The 11,155-nt window shown below is 45.9% G+C and overlaps 1 protein-coding gene across 2 annotated transcripts in view; it reads left to right on the forward strand.

The window, feature by feature from the left end:
• The window catches only part of ATP2A2 (ATPase sarcoplasmic/endoplasmic reticulum Ca2+ transporting 2), a 58,715-nt gene extending 51,062 nt beyond the window's left edge, over positions 1-7,653 (forward strand). The window contains exons 17-21 of one of the 2 annotated variants that reach the window (XM_046640119.1): positions 1,361-1,446; positions 1,724-1,857; positions 2,465-2,582; positions 2,666-2,786; positions 6,842-7,653. In XM_046640119.1, coding sequence (XP_046496075.1) covers positions 1,361-1,446; positions 1,724-1,857; positions 2,465-2,582; positions 2,666-2,786; positions 6,842-6,855 — 473 coding nt within the window. In that variant the 3' untranslated portion in view covers positions 6,856-7,653. Of the gene's footprint in view, positions 1-1,360; positions 1,447-1,723; positions 1,858-2,464; positions 2,583-2,665 lie in introns of both variants that reach the window. The other variant, XM_046640118.1, reaches the window with a different exon arrangement.
• Positions 7,654-11,155: the final 3,502 nt, after the last annotated feature.

Raw genomic sequence — 11,155 nt, forward strand, 5'->3', positions numbered from 1 at the left:
AGGGTAGCAAAAAATGGAGGCTGCCTTCTTGCAATTTAATGAAGTGTATACCCAGTTTACAGTGAAGTTAGTCCTTATCCTTGGGCATTTGTGAGTGAGGCTCTCAGGTTTAACCTGTGGGCATAGGGGTTACAGGGGCATCTCAGGTGATATAATATCAACAGAATATAAAACTAAGTCCCCCTTTCCCTAAGTGAGAGACGGGATTTTGTGTGTTTATCGGCAATTGTTGATAAATGCATGGAGGCCCTGCCACAGGTCAGGTTCTTCTCCATACGTCATCTCTGTGGACCTCATCTTCCCGTGCCGCTTCTCTTCCCCATGTCACAGATTAGGAAAGTGAGGCCCAGAGAGGTTAAATGACGTTCCTAGGGAACCTTAGGAAGGTTTTAAGACATTCACATGACTTCAAATTCAAAAGGCACACTATGGCGTAAAGTAGGAAGGCCCTTAGCCGGTCAGCTTCCCTCAGCGTTAACTGTTTCTCATGTGCCCTTCCAGAGATACTCTAGCACGTAGAGTTTGTGTGTATTCTCGCAAGTGACGGCTGCTATACACACCTGTGTGCTCAACCCCATCTTTGTATTTCTCCCTATTTGTTGGGTGATTCCATGTGAGCACATGTACAGCTGCCTCCTCTCCCTGTGCACCAGCTGCCTACTGCTCCGTTGTCATTGCTGGGTGAGGGGGTGTGTGTGCTTGTGTCTTTTGGTGGAGGCTACCACATTGGGCCATTCTTATTCTCAAGTCGTGTGTTCTCCACTACCCCTTGTTGCTTCTTTGTAATAAACTTGATGGATTCACAGACACTGGTTGGGGGGGTGCCCAGAATCAGCTTCAGGCATTGCCATGTTGCTCCCTGTTCTGTACTAACTGCTCTAATGGTGTTTTCATATAAAGGTTCTGCCAGGGCTTTGATGGGTCAAATAAATTAGCGTATAACTGGTAGCATCAGTGTACCTAAAAATTATGGATGGTGTGATCTGCTCCTCCAGCACAGCATGGCCTTATGTGGAGGACACATACCTGCAGCCTTAATATATTGGCTGCTGGTTAGAGAAGGGCATGGCTGGTATAAAGGTCCGACCAATTCCAGTAGGTACTTTTTCTCACAAATTCTGGAGGAAAAGTTCCCCGGTTCTTCTGTACCACAGACACCCCTCTCCCTTGCAGAGACCCTCCATCTGGCTGCTTTGGCTGATGCGAGGGAGCAGTTGCTAGTGGCAGCACAGGCTCCAGTTTCTCCCAACACACCGTGTCTTTCATCTCTGTCCTGGGGATTAGCCCACAAGGCAGCACCTGCAGTGGACGCTGTAGGCTGCCAGCCCCACGTGCATCAGCGTCGGCATGTCTGTTCCAGGTTACGTCGGCGCTGCTACTGTGGGTGCTGCTGCATGGTGGTTCATTGCTGCTGACGGTGGTCCAAGAGTGTCCTTCTACCAGCTGGTATGTAGCCACCTTTCTTTCTGTACCTTAGAGGCAAAGCATTGTAAGCCCTCACAAACAAGGTTGTCCTTGAGCTTTCTGTGGTTTGAGGGTTGTGTTTGTCAGATAATCTTAAGGCTTGAACAATAAGCAGTTGCATTTAAGATTATTCTGAAGGATCAGGGCTTCTCTGGGAAATGGGGTGAGATCTTGTGTGTGTGGGCTTCATGTGGAATTGTTGTGCGGTCTTTGGAAATGTACTTGGCTGATCAGGAACTTGACTGGGCTTTTATTGCAGAGTCATTTCCTACAGTGTAAAGAGGACAACCCAGACTTTGAAGGAGTGGATTGTGCAGTCTTTGAATCCCCGTATCCGATGACAATGGCACTCTCTGTTCTAGTAACCATAGAGATGTGTAATGCCCTCAACAGGTCAGTGAGTCTTCTTGGCAGGCTGGGGCAACAGCTCTGACAAGCAGGGTGCTAGGGGATTGTGTGTGTCATGGTTGATTGAAGATCACAGGAAAGCTCTTCCCTTCCAAAAAGAAAGAGCAAGTAGCACTGGTTTTAAAAGCTTACGTCGTCACCACCTCAGGAAGTAGTGGGAGTGCTTAGCCACACGTTCCTTAAGAGACAGTGGAAGCCAAAAATAGGGACTTCACTACTTTAGTGTGCCAGTGCCCACAGGGAAGGAACTCTTGCCCTTTAGCATTGAGACAAATGGTATCACCCAATTAAGCCAGTGACAAAAATGGAAATTTCAAAATAGCCTGAGTGTCAAAGGCAATTGAGAGCAGCTTAAGGCCCAGTGAAATGAAATCTGCTGTGCCAAAGCCTAAATTTAAAATGGGAAGTTTGTCCTACATCTGAACATTCTTCCTTAACTTTGCCCCAGTAGAAATATTAGTAGAATTAGGTCAGTGGGCACTGCTAGGTTAGCCGCTGCCTTATTGAAGCATAGTTCTGAACAGTCTCACTTGTGACATATGCCTTTGCCTTTTTCACAGGTATGTTTCATGTACCTCTCCTTGTTTTGCAGCTTGTCTGAAAACCAGTCCCTGCTGAGGATGCCCCCTTGGGAGAATATCTGGCTTGTGGGCTCCATCTGCCTGTCCATGTCGCTCCACTTCTTAATCCTCTATGTGGAACCCTTGCCTGTAAGTGATGTTGGGGCCTGGGCCGGGCCCTGCCTGCCTCTCCAGCAAGGCTGGGAGCTTGACGAGGCTTCTTTGTGTTTCAGCTTATCTTCCAGATCACACCGCTGAATTTGACCCAGTGGCTGATGGTGCTGAAAATCTCCTTGCCTGTGATTCTAATGGATGAGACGCTCAAGTTTGTGGCCCGCAACTACTTGGAACCTGGTAAAGAGTGTGTGCAGCCTGCCACCAAATCCTGCTCGTTCTCGGCATGCACCGATGGGATTTCCTGGCCGTTTGTGCTGCTCATAATGCCCCTGGTGATCTGGGTCTATAGCACAGACACTAACTTTAGTGACATGTTTTGGTCTTGACTGACAGTTTTACATAAAGAAGATGTTTAACTTAATCAATTAATTTTTTATTGTTTAAAGCAACTGTCTACTTCTGCTGAATTTTCACATGAACATATTGGCTGGTGAAGGTTTCATACTCTAGATTTTGTTTCGCTTTTTCTGACTCCAGTGGGGCAAGATTTTCCTTTTTTATACACATAATTAAAGTGTCCATTGACATGTACAGAGAACTAACACTATTTTATGCAAATATTTTTTTGTAGATGAAAAAAGCATGTACAGTGTTCTGTTTAATACTCATCCTTGTATAAAAAAAATAGTTGAGCCAGCAGACATTGTCAGCAAATTAATTGGCAGCAGATTTTAGGAAATGAATGTGTGTGGTTTTTTCTAAAACTAAATAGCATGTATTGTGTCTTTTGCATGATCATCTGGATTTAATCTGAGATCACAGTCTAATTTTTATTCATAAGCCAATTTTTCTGCACTGAGCAGAGTACTGCTACCTCAGTCAGTATTTTTTGGTTTGCCACTCCCCTCGCCCACCTCAGCCCTCACTCACCCCCACCCCCACCCCCACCCCGGTCCCGCTCGGCTGCTGCTCCTGTAGGGTTTCGATGGTTCTGTTTACATCAGTCTTAACAAGAGGTATGCCTGTTCTCGCTTGTGCAGAAAACATTGTTCCAGATTCAATCGACTGGGCTCATGTCCCCTCACATAGTTTTTAAGGTTATTTATTTAAATGTCTAATGTATTTTATTGTAACAGACATTGTTTTGCCAACATTGCCTATTTCAGTGGCACTTCACAATCTAGTTTAAAAAGAAAAATAAAACATTTTAAATGGACAGAACAATAACTGTCTTGTTTTTAACTCTTAAGTGGCTTAGCTTGAACTCTGTATTGGATGTGTCCAACTTTCTCTTAATTTGTTAGCTCAGAACTTTAGTTTTACTTTGCTTCAGGGGAAGAAGGATCCTGTTCTGCTGCATAGGTAGTTGTAGGAATTTTATTTTTTAATGTATAGGCAGTAATTGTCATCTGTGATACATTTTGTGCAAGTTTCTGCTGGCCTGTTTTAGCCTGGTGTAGAGAACATAAGGGGCAAGCGTGTGTGTTTGTATGTGCGTGTGTTTTGTAAAATCTGTAAATAGCACATGACCAAATGAACATATTGTATAGAACTATTTTTATTTGAATGTGGCACTAACCACCACCATTGTTACTATGATAAATGTTTGCGCATGTTCGACATCAGTCTTACCGACAGTGTATGAGTCATTAACAGTCCTAACTGTGGTGTTTTCCTCCAATGCCTTCCAACATCCATCAACTAACGTGAGTATTCCCTGGAATTTGGATGCTTTAGCCTAAAGGTGACTGCCACCAAGTGAGTTAGCTGTATGACACTAAGGAATAAGCCCCTTGTGTCACAAACTGCAGTCTTCTGTGACTGTCCCAGAGAGCAACAGGCACACAATGCATGGCACCTGTACACACAGGGACCAGGTTAGCCAACCCCGGGTGTGATACCCGGAGACTCCACACTCTGCCAGGACAGTGGCACAGCCAGATGTCAGGGAGGACCTGAGGGAAGAGAAACTCATTCTGTTTTGGTCAGACTGACAGGCTGAGGGGCTGTCCCGTGCTAGTGCCAAGATGAAGAGTCACAAAACTTCCTGTGGTTCTTTTGATCTGTTAGCTGCAAGAACGCATCCCAGAATCTCGCTACCTGGTTCATTAAAAAGCAAAAAGCTAGTGAAAGCAAGTAACCAAACCAGTGAACTCACGCACCCATAGGTTCATCTTAAATAGGCCACCTTTCTGTACCTTCTGGGTCATATCCTTTGCGGCTGAGGCTTGTCTTCTCTCTCCAGGGTACAGGAAAGCACAGTTATGAGGACATGGCTCTGCTCAGCCAGCAGACAGCCAGCCTAGTCATTAGCCAGGGTGAAGGAGGCCTAGGCACTTCCTTCCTTGTATTCAGTGGGCTGGCAGCTCCCTCCCTGTGAGGCCGAGTGTTCTTGCGAAGGCATTTGGGCCCTGCTTACTGGGCCAGCCAGAAGATGTGATATAAATGCTTGGAATTTGGGGGGAAAGTTAATGGGTCTCAAGCAGGACAAGGTGCTGCCAAGTTCAGAGGTCTTGAGTGTAAAGGGAGGGCAGTGAAACATGGAGACTGACTCTAAATGCAGAGTCCTGGCCTGGCTCACCGAGGCCTCTCTCAGAGGAAAGGAGGTTGGTTTGCTTGGCAGAGAATGGGGGATAGGTTTTGTCAGTTTTAGTATCATGAGGCACAAAAAGAAATGGGTTGAGTGGATCAAATGCAAGGAGTGCGTCTTGGCTGCACACCAAAACAGGATGTCTAAACTTGTTAGGTGGTGTGCTATTCAGTGGCAACCAAACTAACCAAATAGTCAACTTTTCCTGACTCAGTTCTTTGATTTAGTGGCCTGTACAAAATAAGTGGAATGGTGTGGGCTACTATAGTAGGAGACATGCACAGCCCCAGATGGCCCCAGGCCGGCTGTTGCCTTGTCGTTTGTCATCTTCAGGCCCGTCCAGCCCACAGAGGTGGTTTGGGCGCCCACTTCCCTCAGCCCAGACAGCTGGGAGTGAGGAAGACCCACTGCTGCCTCTAGCAGAGTCCCTTTGTCCACTCTGCCTCAGGCTCTGCCACTGAAAAACATGTCCGAATTGGCGCCGCCTCAGCATTCGTGCCACTGCGGGCACATCCCTGGCCTCGGGCCTCCATCATGCAGTGAGCGGCAGGGACCCAGCCCCATCCTCACCCAGCACCTGCAGGAGGGCACTGTCAGACTCTGCTTTTGCTGCCACCAGTAACAGGATGGGGCGGCGGCGTCCTCAGACCCACCATGCATGTGCTGTCAGGCAGCTGTCACCTGAAACTCACTCCAGGTTCTTTCCCAATGGGCAGGTGGGCCAAAGGCCCATCCTATCGGCATTCTGCTTTTTGCCGTCCCCCATGCCTCACCCAGTCTCTTGGACAGAGCTTGGTCTGGAGGGTGGCAGTCTCCCACCTCCCCTAACTGGGGTACCACTCCAGCAGCTCATCCTGCATCTGCACAGTGCAGGTGATGCGTCCTATTGGGAGAACCACATGAGCTCACAGGCACGCAAGGCAACTGCCAGCCTCTCCCTCACAAGCAGCTGCTACCACATTGCCCTCAAACTGGGGCCTTAGCCCCCTGAATGTCTGTGTGGTGGGCAGACCTCAGCAATAGCTGTGACCACAGGCATTAGCTCAGTGTCTGCCAAGCACCTGCCCACTGCCTGGAGCCAGAGCCTGCTGTGTCTGCAGTAGCCATGAGCTAAGTCAGCATCCAACACATTTTTAATTGAACCATCAAATTTTGTCAGAACCACCGCCCTGCAGTCAACAATGAGGGTAGTCTCCAGCCTTCTTTATTGAAAGGGAACGGTGAGAAGCAGCTGAGGTGCAGCAGTTCCCCTTCTAGGACTTGGCGGGGTTGCCCCTGCAGCCCAGAGGCTGATAGCCAGGGAAGGAAGCAGGGCGCTAGAGGCTTGGCGCTGATTGCTACACTACTCACTGCTGCTTCATCTTCCTTACCCTCTGCACTGCTAACCAGGAACTTCTCCTCTTGCCCATCTCACTTCTGTTACGCCAGAAGCAGGCCAGTGTCTGCCTGCTGGGATGCTCCTGTGAGCCAGGGGCAGCCTTTGCTCTGTAGCCGGACAACGAAGGGTCTGTATTGCTGAGCCACTGCCCCCTGTGTGGGCAACTCCTCAGAGGCAGTTAATCAGAAATCCTGGTCTTAAAATCTTAAAAGATCAAACAACATTCCTTTTCATCTGTCACTATTAATCTTAGTCTTAAATAGTTATTCTGACATTTCCTCCCCATATTTCATAAAGCTGATTTCCTGTCTCTTTCCTTTTCAGCAATACTGGAGTAACCGCTTCCTAAACCATTTTGCAGAAATATAAGGGTGTTCGGTTGCGTGCATGTACGTTTTTAGCAACACATCTGCCAGCCCTCTGCATGATTGATGTTGGGGGAAATGAAAAGTAGAAAAAAGTCCCCAACTCATTGTGTGCTATGTGGAGGAGACGCGTATTACCAATGGGGTTTTTAGCTTTTAAATCAAAATAATAATTATAAATGTATAATTTAGGTTAATGAATCAGAAAGCCTCTCCAGAGAATTTTGGTTTCTTTGCTGCAAGAAGAATGAGGTTTTGAAACCTTATCCAAGAACTTAGAAGCCATCAGCCAAGGCTCCATATTTCTCTGTACAAAATGTCATAGTTTATATAAATGTACAATATTAAATTGTAATGCATGCCTTCAGTTGTAAGTAGCCAGACTTCTCTGTGGTGTCATTGAAACATGCTACTTTTTAATTGGCCCTGTACAGTTTGCTTATTTATAAATTTATTGAAAAACACTACAGGTGTTAAATGGTTAAAATGTAGGCCTTCGGTTCATAACTTCAGTTATTTTTCTGAGTGTGCAAACAGCTATTTTGCACTGTATTAAATGTAACTTATTTAATGAAATCAGAAGCAGTAGACAGATGTTGGTGCAATACAAATATTGTGATGCATTTATCTTAATAAAATGCTAAACGTCAACTTATCACAACGCATGTTTGACTTTAGACTGTAAATAGACGTCAGTTGTTTATTTCTGTGCTGGTAACAAAAAGCATTGCACAGACATGGTTTCAGGTAAATAAATCTATTCTACGATAAGTCCAGTGTGTGTCTACTGTTGTGCGGGGGGGGGGGGGGGGGCGGGTGCTGTACACTGAGGGCCCCAGCCTGTGCCCTGAGCAGTGTGCCCCTCATATGGATTTAAAAAACAGGAAGTTGGGGCCAGCCCTGTGGCCTGCTGGTTGCATTTGTGCACTCTGCTTCGGTGGCCTAGGATTTGTGGGTTCGGATCCTGGGCGGAGACCTATACACCACTCATCAAGCCATGCTGTGGCGGCCTGCATGCAAAGTGGAGGAAGATTGACATGGATGTTAGCGCAGGGACAATCTTCCTCACCAAATAAATAAATGAATGATTTTTTTTAAAAAAACAGAAGTTCTTGGACTTGACTTTCTGGGTAGGAGAGCAGGGTGGTAGAAGGCCTGCTGGTGTGACACAAGATCTATGAAATACTCCTTCCCTGGCTCCACTGTCCGCCCTCAAGCGTGAGGAAAGCTGAGTGTCATCAGTGGGTTTTTCAGAGGTAATTAAGATGATTAAAAAGTTGTCAGCACGGGGCTGGCCCCGTGGCCGAGTGGTTAAGTTCGTGCGCTCCGCTGCAGGCGGCCCAGTGTTTTGTTGGTTCGAATCCTGGGCGCGGACATGGCACTGCTCATCAGACCATGCTGAGGCAGCGTCCCACATGCCACAACTAGAAGAACCCACAACGAAGAATACACAACTATGTACCGGGGGGCTTTGGGGAGAAAAAGGAAAAAATAAAATCTTTAAAAAAAAAAAGTTGTCAGCAGTCTAGAGACTGCAGCAATGGAGAAATCCTTGTAATACTGTTCAGATGCAAAATGTAAAATTCTACATTCCTGTCGTTAATAGATACAGGAAAGAACTGAAGCAGGTACTGGAATCATTCACTTGATGGCTATTTAGTGCTCATCTGAGAGGGCTGGGTTTGGGGGGCAGTTCTCTGTTTTCTAAATTCAGAAAGATGGTTCTTTTATCAGAAAGAAGAAGCAGGGATGCAGTGATAGTTGGGTGATTCTGTAAGTTGATTATATAAGCCTCATAACAAATACAAGTCCTGTTGACTCTAGATATGGCAAAAATATTTGATAAAATTTAACATCCATCCTTGATTTAAAGAAAAAGACTTAGGGGAATTACGGATACCACAACATAATGAAAAATAAGGCAGAGCTATTGAAACACCAGAATTCCACTCACCGTCCACTCTGCCCACTAGTTAGCACTGTTCTGGAGGGTCGCTGCCATCAGACAAGAGAAGGGAGAATGCCTAGGAGTGAACAAAAAGCAGCAAGCAAGGGTCACGTTGGGTCAGTGGGAACATCTTGTTCTTAGGAGAGTTTAATCAGGGCAACTGATAACCTTGATGTGAATGATAAATAATGCCTGTATTAATGATACATGAAAATCCAACAGGCATTTTAATCAGACTGATTCTAACGAAGGAAGAATAGCAAGGAAGTAGACCAAACCTCTGGAACATAAAGCTGTAGTCGTTCAATGAACAATTTGAGAAAGGTGTTGCAGCTTAGTAGGTAAAAGTTGGGTTGTTCATTATGTCAGTGGTCATCTTGGGAAAAAATATGGCTGTATCTCTTACACCCAATCATTTGCAAATGGATCAAAAGATTTGAAAAATTAAACTACCTTCCAAAAGAAAAATGGCTAAATGGTATAAACCATTAAATACAAAAAGATGTTCAAATGAGCTACCATTTGTGCCTATCAACTGACCAAAAAAATGGGTCTTCTAATACCAAGGATGCAGAGAATGGGCCCTCCTTACATGGTAGAACAACTGGGTATCAGCTAACAAATTTACAGATGCTCTGAACAGACAAGCCAGCGGGTCCATTCCTAGATTTACCTTAGAAAATTCCTCACGTGTGCTGCAAGAGCTGTACCACGATGTTTATAAAAGAACAGCAGTGGAGAGCCAGCCCTATGGCCTAGTGGTTAAAGTTCAGCACACTCCGCTTCAGTGACCTGGATTTGGTTGGGCGCAGAACTGCACCACTTGTCTGTCAGTAGCCATGCTGTGGCAGTGGCTCACATAGAAAAACCAAAAGGACTTAGAACTATACACAATTATGTACTGGAGCTTTGGTGGGCAGGGGGAGGTTAGCAGATGTTAGCTTAGGGCAAATCTTCCCCTCCAAAAACACAAACAAAGCATCGGAGGAGGCCAGCCCCGTGGCCGAGTGGTTAAGGTCGCACATTCCACTTCAGCGGCCCAGGGTTTCACTGGTTTGGATCCTGGGTGCGGACATGGCACCGCTCATCAGGCCATGCTGAGGCGGTGTCCCACATGCCACAACTAGAAGGACCTGCACCTAAAATATGCAACTATGTACTGGGGGGATTTGGGGAGAAAAAGTAGAAGGGAAAAAAGATTGCTAACAGTTGTTAGCTCAGGTGCCAATCTTTAAAAAGAAAAAAAGCATTGGAAACAATCTGAATGACCAACAGCAGCAAAAAAATGGATAAGTACATTTGAGGCATGTTCAAATCACAGCAGCAAGGAAAATTAATAAATTAGAACTGCAGGTATCAACAGAAATCCCCACACACACACAGTGAAAATAAGTGCAGTGTATATATCAAGTTCAAAATATGCAAAATAATACTACGTGACAGTCTCTAACCTGGCCCACGGGCCAGCGCCCGTCTGTGCTAAGGTAAGTGCACCAGAAGGTTAACACACAGCTTCCTTTGTGAGAAAGTTGCCCACACAAACACAGTTGGCTAACCAGTTACGAGGTGGATTTATGTTTGACTGCCAGCTCCTCACCTCTGCGTGGAGTAGTAGCAAACGGATCAGTAGCAGCTCGCAGAGACCAGCCACAGGGATGGGAAACGGCGCGTTGGGTAGTGGTTGGCTCCAGGAGGGAGGAGGGGAGGGAGGAGGGAGGGCGGAGGGAGGGCGGGCAGGGCTTCGCCTCTCAGTAATGCTTGGGTGCTCTGCGTGCAGGTGTCCATTATGCCTGCTTGCATGTCTGAGATTCTTTTTTTAAGTAAACCATAAAAATAAAAGTACATGGAGAAAATATGGAAAATAAAAAGCCTTTCTAAGCATGACACAAAATCCTGGAAGAGTAGTGAATAACTGACTACATAAAAATGTAAAAATTTCATAGAATACCCCTCTCTAGAGTTAGGAAAATGGATTTGTGTTACACACGTAATGAAGAGTGACTTCCCTTCACGTGTAATTGGCAAAGATCAAAGTTTGACATTCATCTCTCCTTCACAGCTGGCACTAGGAACCAGGCACTCGTGCTGATGGTAAGAGTATAAAATAGCCAGTCTCTGGAAGGTAACTTGACGGTATCAGAGATTTTTTAACATCCATAGCCTTAGATCAAGCACTTCACTTTGGTGAAATCCTCCCACATGTTCCCCAAAACAAACGTAATCCTGCTGCACCGTTGTAGCAAAAGATTGGAAACAACCTGGATGCCCGTCAATAGGCAAGATGTTGACTAAACTAAGAACGTTCACGCCATGGAGTATTACACA

This window comes from Equus quagga, chromosome 15, assembly GCF_021613505.1.
Source record: "Equus quagga isolate Etosha38 chromosome 15, UCLA_HA_Equagga_1.0, whole genome shotgun sequence".
In the NCBI taxonomy this organism is placed as follows: domain Eukaryota; kingdom Metazoa; phylum Chordata; class Mammalia; order Perissodactyla; family Equidae; genus Equus; species Equus quagga.